The 19,839-nt window shown below is 36.0% G+C and overlaps 3 protein-coding genes across 5 annotated transcripts; 2 read left to right on the top strand and 1 right to left on the bottom strand.

Annotated features, from left to right (window-relative positions):
* Positions 1-829: 829 nt before the first annotated feature.
* On the top strand, positions 830-2,241 carry baf (barrier to autointegration factor). The gene is made up of 3 exons (XM_043430390.1): positions 830-1,051; positions 1,201-1,371; positions 1,610-2,241. The coding sequence occupies exons 2-3, from the start codon at positions 1,246-1,248 to the stop codon at positions 1,754-1,756; spliced, it is 273 nt and encodes a 90-aa protein (XP_043286325.1). The 5' UTR covers positions 830-1,051; positions 1,201-1,245; the 3' UTR covers positions 1,757-2,241.
* On the bottom strand, positions 2,229-9,781 carry bsf (bicoid stability factor). The gene is made up of 17 exons (XM_043430389.1): positions 9,501-9,781; positions 9,238-9,386; positions 9,016-9,138; positions 8,619-8,886; positions 7,171-8,245; positions 6,715-6,897; positions 6,439-6,549; positions 6,142-6,337; positions 5,850-6,063; positions 5,533-5,764; positions 5,267-5,426; positions 4,601-4,853; positions 4,120-4,342; positions 3,523-3,721; positions 3,159-3,437; positions 2,615-2,768; positions 2,229-2,535 (listed from the first exon to the last, which is right to left on the bottom strand). The coding sequence occupies exons 1-17, from the start codon at positions 9,644-9,646 to the stop codon at positions 2,526-2,528; spliced, it is 3,975 nt and encodes a 1,324-aa protein (XP_043286324.1). The 5' UTR covers positions 9,647-9,781; the 3' UTR covers positions 2,229-2,525.
* A 1,171-nt stretch (positions 9,782-10,952) lies between these two features.
* Cka (Connector of kinase to AP-1) lies at positions 10,953-19,309 on the top strand. Of its 3 annotated transcripts, none has more exons than XM_043429921.1 (11): positions 10,953-12,004; positions 13,672-13,775; positions 13,869-14,048; positions 14,302-14,497; positions 14,649-14,807; positions 15,022-15,124; positions 15,380-15,501; positions 15,716-15,894; positions 16,154-16,491; positions 16,968-17,279; positions 17,678-19,309. In XM_043429921.1, exons 1-11 carry the CDS (start codon positions 11,738-11,740, stop codon positions 17,845-17,847), a joined length of 2,130 nt encoding a protein of 709 aa, XP_043285856.1. In that variant the 5' UTR covers positions 10,953-11,737; the 3' UTR covers positions 17,848-19,309. The 3 variants fall into 3 exon arrangements, with proteins under 3 accessions (XP_043285856.1, XP_043285857.1, XP_043285858.1); XM_043429922.1 differs by having other exon boundaries at positions 15,383-15,501; XM_043429923.1 differs by having other exon boundaries at positions 14,302-14,482.
* The last annotated feature ends 530 nt before the right edge of the window (positions 19,310-19,839 follow it).

A 19,839-nucleotide genomic window follows, 5' to 3' on the forward strand; every position in this document is an offset into this window, starting at 1 on the left:
ACATTTCTGTGGAGGTGATGATTTTCTACACGCCTATTTATCGAGTCTCGAAAAACAAGATTCTCAGATCGCATTTTTGCGGCTTAAATTTTCATCGTAAATCTTTTTTATTATGGGTTTGAGGCTTCAATTCGAACTGGCTTCGTTCGACTATTTTTCTTTCGCATTTTGTCGAAACATCGCCTTGGTGAAATGACCAATAGAAACGCTGAATAATGGCGCGATAAATTTTTATTGGGCGAGACATTTCCGTTACAGGGGGCCTTTTCGTCGTCGTCTTTTTTCTTGCTTCATGCACATCCGGAAACTATTTTCTGTTTGAATTGTACAATGGTATGCACAGGCGTGCGCAGAACGAAAAGAGAAAGAAAGGTTAACCTATGAATGCTTTCTCTATCGAAACGGTGTGACCCGTTAGAACTTAGTTAGAGTACTGTGCGCATTCCAGTATTATTGACCATGGTACAGGTTCAATGATCCCACGCGCGCGTTGTCGGAATGTTGGAAAAACGGTTGTATTTATCACTATGCTGTTCTCTAAGTTGAAACGTACCCACGTTTCTTTAGAGGAATCTAAAATTTTAGATTATACCAAATATAACAAAACGCGCGGCGGCGCATCGTGGGACTGATGGGAATCGTGGGGGCAAACGAGCGTGTCGTGTGAGTGAGAGCCCAATTTGAACGCACCCATGTGTGTGCTGCTATTCTCTCAGCACCGCGTGTTATTACTTTTTGAAACTTTGATGAGTCATTACACATAAATATATCTATGACACGTTTACAGAGCGCTCTTCTATCAATATAGATATACAAAATACATATCTATTGATATATATAAATATACCCGTCTGTCTATATATACAAAACCGGAATGAATAAAAGCACCGTGTAAACGTAGTCATTTTCACGCCTTTGACTTTGCCCCACGCCTTTGCCCACGCTCCGCCAGAAAGCCGAAACAACGTTATAGCGGTTCGTGACGTTCGCGTGTGTATTTGAAATCGTTCATCAACGAACCGCTCGAAATTTGCGAATCCCATAAATCCAAGTAAGTAAAAAAAAATCCGCATCAAAAAGTAATCATCAGAACATACATCATTGAATTTTTCGATAGTTATCGTTGCACTTTCGATTTCTATTCCGTTTGTCCATAATTTCGAGGTTAATCAATGTTTTTGCGTTTTGGTGAATTTGCAGTTCCAACCGGTTCTGTCGATAAACCAAATAACAGCGGATTACAAAATGTCGAGTACGTCACAGAAACACAAGAATTTTGTCGCCGAGCCCATGGGCGATAAACCGGTCACTGATTTGGCTGGAATTGGCGAAGTCTTGGGCAGGAGGTTACAGGAAGCTGGGTTTGATAAAGTAATTCATACACTTTAACTAGCATTAATAACTTGTAGTCAAATTAAAAAAAAAAATACAAAATTTTCGTGTCATCCAAATATTTTCATTTTATAGTGTATCGTTGGTAACGACTTAAAAAATCCAGATCTAGCTATTTGATAATTATTGCGACACCAGAAAATATATATGGAAAAAATAAAACAAACAGATTCTAGAAACTACAATTAGAAATCTGAAATTTTCAATTATTTTTCAGGCATATGTTGTACTTGGACAATACTTAGTATTGAAGAAAAATCGGGAGCTCTTCCAAGAGTGGATGAAGGACACGTGTCAAGCAAGTTCAAAACACAGCAACGATTGTTACCAATGTTTGAACGATTGGTGCGAAGAATTTTTGTAAAGTAGTTTATAAGATGCTTTAGACTATCGTATAGCAATACTCGGATTTATGTTTTAATATTTGATGCACAAACGACAAAAGGATAAAAGACGTTAAAGCTCCAGTGAAAAGCTAAGAAAACAAGATAATAATGAAAGAGGAAAAAACATATTAACACTAAAAATGTTAGAGACAATATTTTTATACTTGTTTTAATAACGTATGACATCAAAAAATCTTGAACATTTAATTTTATCGACATAATGAACCTTTAACGAATAATGAATACTCTATTATTTATGAACAATTTGTGACCGACTTTTTTTCGTTCTATTTTTGTCGCATTCTTTCGTACTTTAAAAAACACGTAAAATTATATGATGAAAAATTTAGTGTGCAGGAAATAAAAAATATGTTGTACCACGTTTTGTATTTTTGTGGAATTTTACCCAATGGGATCGGTTTAATTTAATATTAAAGATATAATCAGCCATTCACAGAATTAATATACAGGTTTACTTGATTATTTTCATCGTACACATTCTTTAATCATAGTGTTTGATCCTTGCACACGAGCTCCCAAATTAACTAGCGGAGCTTGAAGAGTTCTGTAGTCGAATTTCGTTCATGACACTGTCAAGAGTATTTTTTTTTCTTTTCATTTCATATATAAAAAAAATTCACGTTGGTTTTTTTCATTTCGTTTTTTCATAAGTGAGCAAAGTCTCACATACTAAAAGCTATTCCTATGATTGGTAGGATTTTCCGAAGTCTTCATCTTGAACTCGGTCTAAGATGACCTGAAACATATACAAACATTTATGATTTCTGCCTATAGACGTGATATTCGTGCAACTTAATTATTTCAAGAACTTATACCTGTCGGAATCCGAGGGTAATGACTTTCCACTGCTGCGCACAATATCCAAGAATCTTCTGTGATCTATTGGGAAGGTTCTGGCCCATGCATCCCTCACTGATTGCGTCATATTCTCATAGATTTTTAAAGCTTCTTCTACCCTTCCGTTTGTAACTGGAAAGAAAATACAAAAATCGTTTTTTTTTCTCTCCACTGTCCATGCGAAGAACTTGGTTTCAAGACATATATTTGCAGTTTTCAATGGTTTTGATATTTGCAACTGCTAATATCTTTTGCTACTAAAATCATGTGCCCTTTTTATCCTGAAAATCTGATATTGGCAATCGAGTATTAGCGAGAACGAATACTCCCGAATGCATTTTTTTAAGGCCCCTTTCCCATCTATAACTTTCGATAATTCTGTGAATTAGAGCAACCAAAACTTCTAGGATATTCGGCAATTAAAGATCCCACTGACTGAACGGTGTGTCAATGTTCATATGTAATGGTGTCGAGACACGAACGTTGCAGGAAGGAAAATGAATGAATCACAAAATTACTTACGATACAACTCAACGATGGTGTTGACTAAAAAGAATTTAGATTTGTCATTGATAACCTTGCTATCTTTGAATTTATTGTACAGACGTTCAGCCAAATCTACGTTGTTTTCACGGCGACTAATATTCACAAGGTGTGCGAATACGATATGGTCTGCGTCGGCAAGATATTTATTAAATATCTCATCCGCTTCTGGCTTGTTTTGCTCGAAGTAATGACACCATACAATATTTATTGGCGAGTAGAACTGTTTCTCATAGAGATTTTCAGCTATCTTCACAACTGTCGGTTCAATGAAATTGCATTAGTTATCCAGAAACTAAAATTCACTATAGAACAAATAAAAATGAATAAAATTATTTCTTACACTTATCGACGAATTCAGGATGTTTTTTCAATGTGTCCATCAAACATGCAAAAGGAATGCTATCTTTGACTGTTTCAATAATAGGCCCAGTTGCATTCGCAATTTTTTCTTCTAAATTCTGAAGAAATTTTTCTAATCCATAGTCTTGTAAATCAGCTTGAGCAAGGTATCTGCCGAAGTGTAGATTTTTCAGTGTCGTCTGCAAAAATAATTGTTTTTCGTATATCGTTTAATTCAATTCACTGGTTAACTCGAGATCCCTAGAAGCAATTTAAGAAACTCGACACCACATGAAAAACAAGCTGAATCTATTATTCAGCATGAAATCGTTTATGAAATAATGAAATTTGATTCTATACTATTCGTTTTTATGACAACAAAGGAAATGAAAAAAAATTATAAAATGGCAATTACTAAATATTCAGTTATGGAACAGCAAAAACTTCAGCTAAAAACAGGTGTTTCTTGTAGTGATAAATTAAGGTAATTTCCGACTCCATTGTTGCGATTTGTCGTTCATTCATGAAACTTCATTTGTTCGATCAAATATATTTCGTTTCTGTTAATTGGTACTTGATTATTCGACATGACACTTACCATAGGGATAATCTTGCCATGAGATCTCAACTTATCGGTTTTGCCGGAATCGAGAAGAGCTCGCCAAGTTGCTTTGAGAGCACGACTGATGGGTGCTCTTCTATGTATCAATATTAATTCCTCCGCAAGCGCGAGTGCTGCGTCAACGTTGTTTTCTTTTGATATGTACGCCATCATCAATACCGAAACGGCTCTAGAGTATTCGGGATGATCTGATGCAATGCTGATTAAACGAACGAAAAAGCCTTAATTATTTTAGAACGGGGATTTTCTTATTTAAATTTTTCCACAACGATGAAAAACTGTGTAAAAAAATTTGCAAGTTTCCACGTCAATAAATATTTGTATTCGTTTTACTATTTCAACTTGTTTTTCAAGGCTGTAAATCTAAAAAAAATCATGAGTGAAATTCCCCATTTCTCATTCGAAATGAAAATTTTTCTCTCATTATTCTCTTCAATGGCCAAATAATCAATCGTACTATTTCAATGATGCTCTGGCCTTTTTCAAGTCATTTTCCTCTATGTTTTTGTATAGTTCTTTGAAGCCGTCGTCCGTTGAGTCTATGTCCAGGTGCTCGGCCATTACAGACGAGTCGTAAGCGAATGGTACCGGCTGCTGGTTCCTCACCAAAAGCATACGGAGACTTTTTAAGAATTGCCGGCTTGGCTGAACGTCCTCTTCTTGCATTGTCATCCATAAATTCAGACCTTTTTGCCACATGTTCTTCCTGTCTTTGATACCGTTTTCACATTATTTTCAATTTTCCAATTTAATTAGTTTATCAAGATTATCTAAAGATAAATACGAATTAAGATGAAGAAACAGAGAAATAGTGATATTTCAAGCATAAATATTTTTAACCAGATTTAAAATATCTGGTCGGAATCAAGAGAATTGAAGAGAACCAAGAAAATGCTTGAAAGATCAAGTTACTAAAATCAAGACGGTAATCCCAATTCAAGTCGAAGTAAAAGAGGATTGAATATGATAAAAGATAAAAAACAGTCTCAAAACACTACCGAGAGTATGAAAACAGAAAAAAGCACAACATTGGAAGATCTGTTTAAACGTATACATTTAGATAGCGGCGATAAAATGTTATTTTATATTGAAACTTGTAGAAAAATTGGATGAAATTTTTTACCGAAAGCCGCCATGAGAATTTCGTATAATTCTTGTCTATCAATGAAGGGCAATCCTTTGGTCAAGTCGAAAAATTGTTCAAAAATAGAGGCTTTGTCTTCCATAACGTATCGGTCCACGATGGTTTTCAATTTCCTGTCTCTTAACTGGAGACCCGGAGTCTAAAAAAAGGATAAAAATAAGACAACAGAAACTTTCGTGTCAATCATGATTTTGTGCTTCCGAAAGCGCGGAAAGAATTCTTCGATCTTGATAGGTTCAACTCGCCTCCAAAATTTTTCTGGCTTGACGAAAACGACCACATTCGACGAACGAGAGAACGAGATCAATTAGAGAATTGTTTTCGCCGTGAATTAGAGTGCTCAGATCCGTCAATTTTTGTAAAGAATCAGCGTCTTCAGCGTTGATAAATACTTTCGACAACTCGTTCTTCAACGGCGTACAACGATACTTGGTACAGGCGTGTTCGAAAACTTTCATTGCACCAGCATAATCATTGCTGTAAACGTGATTTTCTTAAGGATCGCTAATCAATTATTAATGATAATTAGGTTAAAAAAAACTTGTAATTTTTCTCTCATTACCGATTCAAATGAACTTTTACAAGAGATCCGAGTACGAAATTGTCAATTTCTATGAAATTGCCTTCCAAAAAAGCTTTGAATAATTCGTTCGTTTTCTCAACCTCACCGGTTTCAGCCATTGCATCTAGAACTCTTTTTATCATCCGTTTCAAACCTGGCGAGAAATTTTGCGGCAGGGTCGTCCTCGCCGAATCTCTGACAGAAGTTATAGCATCTGCAAAAATTCGAGGTTTTCTTGGACCTTTTCCCCAACAGACGTAAGAATATCAAAAGAAAGCACATGAAAGCTTACCATCAAGACGACCACTTTTTATAAGAAGCGCTGCGAAATCGGTAACCTTCTGAATGTCGAAAACGATGTCAGCATTTGCGTCTTTGCTTTTATTTCTCCACTTTTCGGTCATTTCCAAATCACCAGCTGAACAGAATACGTCCGATATTTGGGCGTAAAGGGCCGGCGTGAAAGAAAAATTGCACGCCTCTAGTTGCTATTTTGAAGGGAAAAAAGACACAAATTTGAAAATGTTCGACTGTTCATTTTTGAAAAACGGAATCTAGTCCCGAAAAAACGATGAAAAGTGATCGAAACCTCTGTAACTTTTTTCAAACCCTCGACATCATGTTTCTCTAACACCTCACGAAGCTCGCGTCTTTTGACAACGAATGTTGATTGTCTCTCGGATAGATTATGCACGCTGTTCTGCAATGAAATTATCAATTAACTTACAGTTGGATCATTCTCATTTCGTAATAAATTAAGCCATATTTGTATTCTCTATTTAGGATTCAACGATTTTGATTCCATTCTTTGTATGATTGATTCTCAAATATTTTGTTTTCAACGCTTTTTCAATTATATACTTACGAAGTCTGCCCTCGATGCGAGCTCTGTCAAATCAGCAAGGGGTGTAGGTGTGAGCGTACCGGAAGTGAGTTTATCGATTTTTGCATCCATTTCGGAATCGCTTTTCGCATCACAGTATTCACGTAACTTTTGGCCTATTTCTGGCGACATACTCAAACCGACTTTAATCATGTTATCTACGACCTGCAAGGAGTAAAATCATTTCAGTGAGGCTAAAAAATTATGAGCATCAAGATTCTACAGGGGAAAATGCTTTCGCCGAAGTCTATTCTCAGGATCAGAAATAATTACGGTAACGAAATTGTTAAGGAGTTCAAGAACCACAAATATAAATACCGTTAATTTCATTTCGCAAATTGCAAAAGCAACTAAATGAAAATATCAATAATTTTTACAAATACTTATCAATAATGACGAAAACGATGAGAAAAAAAAAACATCTCGACGCATATTCACCTTTTGGATGACGTCATACTTTTCCTTGGGAAGAAGAGTCAGTAACGTATCAACTGCACAATTTACGACGTCAATAGGCGTACTGTTTTTGTTTTCGGATTCGGTCAAAATTCGCAAGATAACGGCAAAAGCTTGTCCATCGGATGTTTCTATAATAGACTCGGCGAGGATTCGGTAAAACTTTTGTGGATCATATTTCGCAGTGTATGCGAGCATGAAACCAGCAGTTTTGCGTGGTTTACCATCATAAAGCATTCTAAGAGCGATGCCCGTGACGAGGACTTCGTACGGAATATTGTATTCTTGCAAAGAAGAGAGGATGTCATCCCATTTTCCAAGGGTGAATGGTAAAATGAAATCTCTGACTGTTTCGACATTAGGTGTAATGTTGAATTTATTCGACATGATTTTAACGATGTCGAGAATTCCTTCGTAGTTGTTTACCCCTCCATAATACGCGAGCATGGGCCAAAAATAATGTTGTCTCGTTTCGCCACCATTTCTTTTCCATCCTTCCATCAGAGCGATACTCATGTCTACATCATTAATTGCGAGACTCCGTTGCAGGGCGATTGAAAATGCTTGAGTGTTCGATCCGTCGCGTTGCATAGTTTCGCACGCTTCTATCACAACTTCGGGAGGAAATTTCGCGTTAACTAATTTTCGTATTAGAAACGATCCGCTCTCATAGTCGACCGACATATCTTTCTCAACTCTTTTTATTTTTTTAAATGTTTTCAAGATTTGCAACGCTGTTTCAACGTTTTCCATGTCCAATATTTTCAATATCGCTTGGACCGCATCAACGTTGTAATTCGGACCCTTCGGCATCAACGCCAATATTTCCTCTACCTTTCCCGTGTGCTCGTTTTTTACCAAGGTTTGAATCAACTCGAAATAATCGTTGTCTGTAAAAAACATATTTCTCTTTCCGCATTCGTCCAATGTCTGTTTTATCGCTGCCATGTCTCCCCTTTTTCCATAAGCTTTTATCAACGATTTGTACGTCGTTGAACTTGGTTCTATCCCTGCCTCTTTCATTACGTTCACTACGTTTTTGGCGCTCTCCAGATCACTGAAAAGTTATCATCGTTATATTTTTCAAAATAAATCAATCATTATTTGATAATCACTATAATATCCACCCCTGGCTGGTAGAACTCGAATTTGTCTCAAGTATGAATGCATACCACAATTCGTCTTGAAATAAATTTTAAGTTTTTGTAGATTTTTAATGCTTCGAAAAATTCTTTTATCTCATTTGCAATATGGTTTTATAAAAATTATTGATTTTTTCACTGTCACTTGGTTTTTTTTCTCACAAAATTAACAGCGAATTTTATCATTGAAAATTATCATTATGTGTTATCATAGAATAATGAGAATAAAGTTTTATATATTGGTTGATATTCACAATGAATTATCATCTACATAACGAAATTGCATACCCTGCTTCCGAGTGTCCAGTTATAAGAGCACCGAAAATGGCCTCGTCGAGCGGAATTCCTTTCTGGTTCATAGATTCCAATATTTCTGTGGCTCCGTCAATTTTGCCTCTGTTACAATGATAGAGTATCAATCGCCTGTATGTTAATTTGTTGGGTTCGACTCCGTTCTTATTCATTGTCGCTAAAAAGGCAGTTGGTGAAAACTCGTGATCATTGTCCAAGTAAACCCTGAGCATCGCATTGTAGTGTTGAACGTCAAGAGGGACTTCTGCATTGATTGAATAACAATAAAAAATCATCAGTTGTAGTGTGACATTAAGTAGAGTTTAAAGATGACTTAATAATTTGGATCATTGGAACCCATGGTCAATAAACAAATGAATGAAAAATAATATACTCAGAGTTTCTAGAGTGCCCCATATTTTGTTGGCAAGTTTTGTTCTTTCTCCTTGAGGGGTGTCACAAACTAAGTTACCGCAACAACGAATTAAGAGTAAAGCATCTAAACTGCTTATGTAGCCTGCAATTTGGGAAATACATAATATTTGTAAATGTGAGAATAAAATAAACATAAATACAATAAAATGAGGCAAAGATTTTTAACTGAATAAAAGCTCACCTATTTCCTGAATTTTAGATAAAACTTCTTCAACTTCAATGCTAAATATCCGACCATAGCGTTGAATTTTGTTGTCCAATTCTTGAAAAATGTGGTCGAAACTCTGAGCATTTCCTTGCTGTTGTATCGCCGGTTTCGTTGCGTAACTTCTGCAAGGGAAACGGAAGAAAGACGAATAGAAATTCACGTTGTCTGTAACGTTTCAGTGGTCTAATAAAAAATAGTCGATAAAGTTGAAAATAAGCACAAGAATATTAACGCACTTCGTTAAATAAGAATGGGCACACTGTGCGAGCTGAAGCTCGAAACGTTTTTTATTCGCAATAGCACTGCTGTCATGAGAAATGATTCTCCGAGTAAAGACATTTAAACAACGAATATATCTCGAAGATCTTAGAATCGTTGTCATTTTGCGATTCTTTGTTTTTTTTTAACGTATCACTTTAATGAAACGTTTTTTCACACCGGAATGAGAGAACTCGATAGATCTCTCCGGAAAATGGCGACGAGTACACGTGAATCTCTCGACCCTCTCGACCGCGAAATAGCAGCTACTACGAGGAAAGGAAACAACTACTTTTGGCATATAGGGAATTTTTTTTCCCGAAAAATTCGAGGAGGGCTTGCTACTCTAAGGAGAAATGACTTTTTCGCGCGACATTTGAATGTATCGCGCGACATTGAAGTACATTCGGCTATAGAGAGACTGTCCCTTAAAAAAAACCCAAAAAAAATATTAACAATTTGCCTGATCTATTTTTTTCTCATTTCATAATTCGTAAATTACGATCTCTCGATTATTATTGTTGACCATAAATAAATTATGGAAGCATTTACAAAGGCTATTGCGACTACGACGCTTCATCGCTTTGTTTTGTTTCTGTATACGCCGGTCAATCAAGGGACTTCGTGGTGGCGAGGAGGTTGGGGCGTATAGATGTAAATAATTCTATCCGAGTTTACTGTTTACTGAGCCCTCTTGTCGGAACCTATACGTCAATATAAACCTGATAAAATGAAACTTGTAAAAAATTCAAGTCTCTTGCTACATATGTCACGATACTCGTATTTTCAACATTCCATAATTTCTAATATGCAAGATTAAGAGTATGGATCGTCGACTAACCTCACTTGGAATTTTTGAAATTGAAATTCTCTGACACGGTTTGACCGATTAAAAAAAGGCTCTGTCAGCCTACGCAGAACGATGGCAAAAATCGACTGACAGAGCTTTTTTTTAATCGGTCAAACTGTGTCAAAGAATTTTGATTTCGAAATTTGCAGCTATCTCTCTCGCGCTCACGGTTGCGATGTACCGACTGATCCATCCTCTTAATGCGTTTGTATTAACAAAAGTAGAAAAGCCAATTTGTCTAATTGCAGCTGTGAATAAAAAATTATGAAAACAATATTTCATACAACATTTTCCGCGAGTCATAAATAAATCAAATCCATGTACCACCACACCATCGGAGTTCGCAATTTTTTATTTCCTGCAAAATTCAAACATTCCAGTGTCTCTATCTTCTGTTTTAAAATTGAACTAAGTAAGTCACGGGTTTTCTTTTATAAGCACGGGAGGCACGGGAGAATGAATATCCCTGGGAGACCGGAAATGACATAACTCGAAATGCTTATTGGGCGGTGGAGAGGCATGACGGTCCAATGAGAATGCGCAGATCTTTCTTCTCTGCCAGCACAGGCTCACAAGGCATGAGTTCCCATCCGTGCATGGGTGATGTGCGGTCGTAAATGTGTGTGTATGGGTTCGTGTTTTTTTCTTTCGGAGTACAATTCTCAACCGTTCGAGAACTAGCTGTTAATTGTTCGAGTTTAGATAGAGAAAGGACAATTTGTGTTGCGAGTGAGTAGTAGCAAAGTGTTGCGAATAAAGAGTGAACCTTCTTAAGAGGAAGTGTCATCAAATCAGTGTGTAATAAAATCGTGAATAAGTCAAAATCTCTGTAGATTTTTCTTCAGTGTTAAAGTTTCGATAGAGAGGCTGCGTGAAATTCTGGTGACTGTTCTGTAGACAACATTTTGGGGCCCCGCATGCGTGATAAAAAAAGAGAACAAGAATACGAAGAAAGAAGAAAGCAGAATAAAAAAGAGTTGTACCTATCGACTTGAGTGGAAAAGAGAAGAGGGAGGGGGGAGAAAGAGCGAGACGAGATGTTTCGTTCGGATCGAGTCTGAAGCTCTCGCGGTCTCGGCTCGCGGTGACTCGATATACGATCGAAACGCGCATCGTATAATCCTTTGAAACACCCTAAGCGAAAAACGTTTTGTGCTTTTTAAGTAAGAGTGAGAAAGATCGAGGATTTATCCCAACACACACACACACACACATATACATAAACTATATGTGTGTATAAATATATATATATATATGTATACATATTTAACCCATCCATACATATATATTGTCTCGATATCAAACCGCGCACACGGAGCGAAAGAAAGCCCCGAAGTTTAGCTGTAATGGCCGCCGTGTCATGAAATGAAGGTACCGAGCCAGTGTTGCGGTTCCATAATGGAGGATAACTCCAGTTCGCAATCGCAAAATCACAACGGTCCATTGTCCGGTGGTGCGAACGTAACTGTTACGAATAACAAACAACAAAACAGCGACAACGTCAGTAGCGAAGGTGCCAAGGATCAGGGACCACAATACTCTATGCCTGGTATTCTGCACTTTATTCAACACGAGTGGGCCCGCTTCGAGCTTGACAGATCTCAATGGGAACTCGACAGAGCCGAATTTCAGGTATTTTTTATTTCTTTTTCCTCAATCCTTGTCTCTTTGCCTCTTCCCTCTCGCTCTTTCTTTCTTTCTTTTCGTTCTTTATCTTTACATATTTTTTTCCAACAAACCCACGATTGTGGGTGTAGCTTTTCTCTTTTTAATTGAAAATTTCTTCTTTCCTATTTTTGACGTTTGAACTTTTTTTTCCCAATCGAATTTTAATTGCTTCATATTTCCGATCGATTATGCGATGTCGTAGCTCATATATGTATATGGGCACACATTTCTATACTTCCTCGGATACTACTTTGATGTATATATCGCTTTATACTCTCTTGAAATATATATACATACTTATGATTCTTATATACGCACTCTAATAAGTGTTCAAATAACCGTACTAAATTTATAGCTTTTTTATACCACAACAACCGCTTTATAATGGTAATTTTTTTTTTTTTATACTTTTTCTTTCCCCGCTCGATGTTTTTTTCTGTTTGCGCGTTATACACAATACTCGTAATTAAAATATTCAGTTTTCTTCGAAACATTGAGTTCTTCTCTTTTCAATTTTGAAAAATCAGTTTTATAGAAATTCACTATTTTACGTTTTATGTGTTACAATGACGTGGTGGATATTTTCCATTATTTCGGCGAAATATTTCGAAGTTACACGAATTCATTCATTAGGTTTTACAAGTGATGGCTTTTTTCCTTCAATTTGCATATTTTGATGTCTGTTAACAAATACAGTTTTTCGTGTTATTTTTTTCGATTTATATATTTTTATCTGTAATGATAAAAATACACTTTGTATTTCTTTGATTCCCTTTGCAAGATAAACGGTAGTGAATACTTCGAGATTGTTTTGACAGTTTTCTGATTTTTGTTTTCAATTCAAACATTTTTATGTTATGGGTCAAAATACATTGAGCATAATTCTTTTTTATGTGCCATAATTTATTGTCTGAATTTTGACATTTTACAAAGGTTTGTTTTGTATTTTTGTATTTCTTACGTACTTTGGTGAAAATGTGCAGTTTTTTTTCCATGCCTCACTCAACTATTCATGAATATTTTCTAATATTCATAAGAAATGTTTGTACATCTGAATATCTCAATTTTTTTTTCTCACTACTAGGAGCACAGTTTATTTGCAAATTATTGAATAATTGCTTGGGACAATTCATTCATTCATTCATATGCGTCTCCATATTATAAGCATAGCTATATTTACCACAGAAAACTTTGTGAGAAACTATTCTGTTACATAGCCATTGTGTACATCTCTCCTCCCCGCCTCCTGTTGCACAGAAATGAGATAACATTGTGCAGGAATGCACTGTGCTTACTCTCGGAATAGTACTGCTATTTGAAGCTTTTTTCACACTGCACAAACAACAGTCTTAGAGCAAAAAGTTTGTTCAAGGATTTTTTCTATAGATTTTGCATTTTTGACTTCATGAGAATGATAAAAATATGTGGGCTCTTAGTTTGTTGGCGTAGGCAAAACTTCAGATGGAAAACTTTTATCATTCACCGATTATTAGCTATTGTAGATAAGATATGAAAGTTTTTGCTGTCACAGATGCGAATATTCAGCGTTAAATGCTTCCTTTTCTTTTGTATTGTTTTCTACATATATCGCTTCCTGGTTTTCTATATTCCTCTGTGGTTTTTCTTTTCAGGCAAGAATAGCTTTTCTCCAAGGCGAAAGAAAAGCCCAGGAAAACCTGAAGAATGATCTCGTTAGACGGATAAAAATGTTGGAATATGCTCTCAAACAAGAGAGGTCAGTTTTCATTGAATGGTCAACAGATTGATCAATGAAATTCCTAAGATTTCTGGACACTAAAGCTTTTTTCTTATTTCTCATCATTTTCAGAGCTAAGTATCATATTCTCAAGTATGGAACAGATCTTGTGATCGAAGGGGATGGCAAACCACCTTTGTACGAGGAGGGCTCCACTTGCGGAGGATCCGACGGAGGTGGAGGCGATGGCGAAGCTCCCTTCACGTCTGTCAGCAATATTAGTTGGCGACAGGGTCGTCAACTTCTCAGGCAGTAAGTTATCGAGGCGAACTTGTTTCCCAGTCACTCCAAAAAACGAATTGTGCAAGCATTTTTCCTTCACTCATTATTATTATTGCCATTATCATTATTGAGATGATTTATCTTTGAAAATTCAATCGCTCACTGATATAATTGATTGATGTGGAAAAATATTGTCAGATCGAAATTCATTTTTAGGTACATTTACGAAACGAATCAACATTTTCAGAAATACGTTCATTCATTTTTCTTTCAATATTTTTAGGTACTTGCAAGAAATTGGCTACACCGATACAATCATAGACGTAAGATCGAACAGAGTGCGATCGCTTTTGGGTTTAAATAATAACACGGACTCAGATGACATGAACACACCAGCATTGAACGGAAATCAATCTTCGAACAAACGACCTGCCGAAAGTCAGAGTCCACGAGTGAAAAAAACAGTGCGCCCCAAACCGGTGAAATATAAATTTGTAGATTGTTATTTGAGATTTTGTCAAAGCCGACGAAATGAATATTTTTAATAGATTTTGTAGATGATTTTTTAATATTTATGCATTAAAATAATCTTTATAATACTTAATATTATTTTTTTCATTCATTTTTCAGTGTCAGCCAAACCCGCTCACACAAAAGATGATGCTTGACACAGAAGCATCGGTAATGGCAAATTTTGAGTTCCTTGCTCACACGGATATCGATATGGAAGAGGAAGAACCAGAAATGGATGAGATTTATGACACAAACGCCGAGCAAGAACAAAATAAAGTACGTACAAATATCCCGGAGTGAATATATTTTAATGTTTGAATGAGTTTTCATCCTAACAATCGTTTTAAATTTTTCGTTGTTCAAATGCACTTTTGTGTGAAGAGACTGGTATAAAATTTGAGTCCAAAATTCATAGTTTTTCATTATTGCCACAACTTTATTCGACCAACAGTTTTGAGATTTAATTTTAATTTTTCTCTCTTCATCACAGTCCTCTATTATGCTTGGCGAAGACGTTGATGCGGAAGCAGAAGAAGTTTTGAACGAGTTGAATCTTCTCGGAGAGACAGAGGAATCAATGCCCGTCAAATGGAGTTCGTAACGAGTTTATTTATCTTCTACGAATTTTTACCTTAGTTTGACACAATTTTGATATTCGACGGAAGTTTTTGCAGAATTTTGCTTCTGCTGCCACTTCAAAATGTTCATTTATCGATGATAATAATAGCATCAATATGACGTTCGCACACGAATTCGTTCAATTTTTTATGCATGTGCGAATTCTTGAAATTCTTATAGATCATACAATTACGATTTGACTAATTATTAATCGTAAGCGGCCATTTCAGTAGGTGCGGTATGCAGGCTGTCGACCGCGCCACGGCGCTCCTGCGAGGAGGGTGATTCTACCCTGGGATTAGGCGAATTAGCGCAACTAACGGTTAATAACGATGCCGAAGTAGCCTACGACGTGAGTCCCAAACGAAAATTATTTTTGTCAACAGAAACAAAGCACAGAAAAATTTGAAAAAAAAAGGAAAAACAATTTTGGTTGGTTTTTTCATAAGACGAATAAAATATGTAAATTTTTCTTTTTCGCTTCTGAGATATATCTGACAGTTGGATCGCATAAATTGGATAATTTTGAAGGATATTTTATAATCGAAATTTCTCTCGAAATCCAGATGGCTGCAACTACAAAGGAAACTTTTCGTAAAACATGGAATGCTAAGTACACGCTTCGCTCACATTTCGACAGTGTTCGAGCCCTCGTCTTCCATCCGACCGATCCGGTTCTAATCACTGCGAGCGATGATCACACCCTCAAACTGTGGAATCTTCAGAAAACTGTACCAGCTAAAAAGTACGTATTTCTTTTGCTTTATTGTCATTAAAAATCGAATGATAAATCAACCGTGTTAAAAGTTTTCGTAATTGATTTTTTTCTCATTAAAGCTTGCGCAGCAATTCCATAATTCGGACAAAAGTTAATACTTTTATTGAGTTCCTAAAACTGATTTTTCCTTCCTATGCGCATCAAACTCATAAAAAGTTGTACGAAAAATGATCCTGGAGTTTCTTACTTTCGTGGTACTTTTTGTTAATTCTTTTCAAATCTACAGGTCAGCATCTCTGGACGTCGAGCCTCTATACACATTCAGATCGCACACCGGTCCGGTTCTCTGCCTGGCAATGTGCAGCACCGGAAATCGTTGTTACAGTGGCGGTTTGGACGGAAATATTCACTGCTGGACTCTTCCTTCAGCGAATATTGACCCGTACGATTCTTACGAGCCAAGTGTTCTCAGTCAAAAGTTGACCTTGCACACAGATGCTGTTTGGGGTCTCAGTATGTATCATCCACGATCTCAGCTGCTTTCGGTTAGCGCGGATGGTACTGTTAAACTCTGGAGTCCACAGAGCAAAGTTCCACTTCTAAATACTTACACTTCCGAACAAGGTTTGTCGAATAAACAAATGGCCTTATTATTTCCACTCACGCACGGCTTGGAGAAAAAATAGTTCATTTTTTAGACAGCACGAAACTTCGAAATTCTTTCAACTTTTTATTTGCCAGTAGATTGTAAAATATATCATTATTTAACCAAATTTTTCGTATCGTTTTCACTTAATTATGTATCATTGTGTTGCATTTGTTTATAAACACAATTACATTGTGGCATGTAATACAAAATTTCAGAAAAAATAGTGAAAACGACGATAACAGGTTACGAAAATTGCCGAGCGTTTTTTACTACGTTTGGAAGAAGAACTTTTTTTTTCGAATTCTTACAACTCATTTCAGCTATATTAGTGAAAATTTGCGATCACACTTTCATGGAATGTTGCAAAACTTCCTCTTTCATTCGGTTTGTTACTTAGAATTTTTGCAATCTCATTTGAATCATTGAAATTAAAGATTTTTTTTCTCAACAGATGGAATTCCAACGTCAGTCGATTTCGTGCGAGATGAGCCTCACAAATTGGTCGTAGCTTACGAAAGTGCGTGTTTGGTGTTTGACGCCGAAACGGCTGCGGTGGTGGCCCGCCTAGACGGAAATGGTACGAAAGGAGTGAATCGGGTCGTGGCTCACCCGACGGTGCCGTTGGTCGTCGCGGCCCACGAAGATCGTCACATTCGTTTTTACGATCATCGTTCAGCTACTCTGGCTCACGCGATGGTAGCGCATTTGGATGCTGTAACTAGTCTTGCGGTTGATCCTCACGGGCTCTTTTTGCTCTCAGGCAGTAAGTTTTCCATGTTACCGATTCCCTTCTCATTCTTGCTTAGAAAACAGAAAAACTATTTTTTTTCCCTGAGAAAGAATTTGCGCGAAAAAATTACTTCGGAGAATGTTGTTTTTTAATTTTTTAGAACCATCCAAAAACGTCTCTATGAGTACACAAATTTAACTGCTTGGCAGATGCATAGAAACTTTGCACGATATTTCAAAAAAGTCCTTGAAGAGACCCTTTTTCGGTCTCGTATCAATTCTCAAAAATCTATAAATTTCAATTATAATCTCAGCTCGGTATAGTTCAAGAAGTTAAAGAAAAATCGAAAATGAAAGTTATGCCTGGACTGAGTTTGTTTCAAAGAATTGTCGAATTACAGTATAATCAATAATATGAAATATTTATTAAAGGTCACGACTGCAGTATACGATTATGGAACATGGACAACAAAACGTGCGTGCAGGAGATAACGGCGCACCGGAAAAAATTCGACGAGAGCATTTTGGACGTGGCGTTTCATCCGGCGAAACCGTTTATCGCGAGTGCCGGTTCGGACGCGCTTGCCAAGGTATTCGTGTAAGTGATACAATATATATATATATTATAAATAAAAATATGTATGCATAAATGGAAAGGCCGAAAATTGGAAGGGTAAAAAAGGGAAAAAAGGAAAGAGAGAGAGAGAGAGAGAGAGACAGACAGAGAAGAAAGTGAAAAAAGCGATGAAAGTTGGAGGAGCAACTTGAAGGGTGGCTCGATTGCGGAGCAGTTTTTGTACTCATATTCTTTTAGATAGTTTTACCCGTATGTACTACACACTTCCAAGAGCCTTTTGTTTTTTTCTCATTTCTCATATTTCTCTCTGTATTTCTATATCTCAGCCTTTCCGTCTATTTTATCGAATCGGTTATTGATAAAACAAACAAACGAAAAATAAGAAATGGAAAAGAAATGAAAAAGCAACAATAATGAAATAAGACGAGACAAATGAGCGTTTAAGTATGTCAAATTATACATACACGATTAAGTGAATAAACTGAAACGAAGTAAGAATAAATAAATCTAAAAAAAAAAAAAAAACGCAGAGAAACACCGAAAAAAACGCATAAAACAACAAAGCATAGGAAGAAGAAAAGAGAGAAACTACGGATTATTAATTTAAAAAAGAATATTCAAATAAATGAGATACTCGTACTAATAGAAATGCGGAAGCCACGATATCATGTAACGTTTTATTCGAAAGATTATCATTTCAAGTGCAAAAATGCTATCTGTCGATGTAATCTCGTCACTAAGTAGACGTGTAACCTTGTCGGTAGGGTGGCATCGGGACTTCCCGAATTGTAGATTATTAAAAAACAAAAAACGAAAAAAAAAATATAAAAAAACAACAGCAACATTGCAAAATGAAACTCAGACAGAAAGAAACATTATTAGATACCCAAAAATAATTATAAAACCAAGTTTAAACGAAATGATTCAATATAAACAACAGATTTAAAGACACGAATGAGAGAAGTAAATAGAAATAAAGTGAAACAAAGAAGGGAGAAACGAATGTATCCTCTTGATCCAGCAGAGTCCAGAAAGCACACTGCCGCAGTAGCATAATATTTATCCTTATGTTAATTATTTATTACCAATATTCAAAGTTACTGTTGCACCAGCTACTGAGGGGGAAATACACGAGGATTAGAAAAAACTTCGAGTAAATCAATTTTTTTGACAGAGCCAACTAAAGAAAAACGTAAAAAGAAACGAAATGAATGATAATGTCCCAATTAATATGCTAATTAGTCTCCCGAAACACTATCCCTATGCTGCTACCTTTTCTGTATTAGCCAGGGTCAGCGTACGGTAATTACAATTATTATTATTATATAAATAATAATATTAATATTAATTATTACATAACAATAATAATAATTATAATTGATAAGTTAACGATACAAGTAATAGACATAATATTAACAACAATAAATTATAACTGTGTGTTTCACTGTAATATATTGTATTTAAAAATAGACGAACCGTGTATCTTACCTTGTACAACATAATTTTCAATCTCCGCACTTTTTCTATCGCCTCATCCGTCAAAGAGCGACATAATTTCGATTTTATCGTGAATGGCCATTATTTCTGAATTAGCACTTCGTTTATAAGGAAAATAACGATCGTAGATAACAGTGGGTCGAAGCAGAAGCAAAAAAAGTCGGCATTTTTTCGGTTAACTTTATTTTCATGCCAATAATTTTTTATTCTATAACTACGAGATATTTAGCGATTGAATGATTACTCTTCTTATGGACAAAATATTGTTTGGGAATAACACAATAAATTTTGTCGATTTTCCAATTTTGCATTCTTCAACTCGCTACGAAATTGTACTTTCTGATTTAAAATCGTGACTTTATGCATTTCCAAGTTTAACAAAAAAAGGTTTTTGAATGGAATATTTTGAGGCGATATTTGCCCAATACTCTGATAATTGCCGGAAATTGTTATTAGTTAAATCGATGCATGAAAAATAACAAAACCACAATTCAGAAAATTATTCCCAGCTATGATAACA

This window comes from Venturia canescens, chromosome 10, assembly GCF_019457755.1.
Source record: "Venturia canescens isolate UGA chromosome 10, ASM1945775v1, whole genome shotgun sequence".
NCBI lineage: Eukaryota > Metazoa > Arthropoda > Insecta > Hymenoptera > Ichneumonidae > Venturia > Venturia canescens.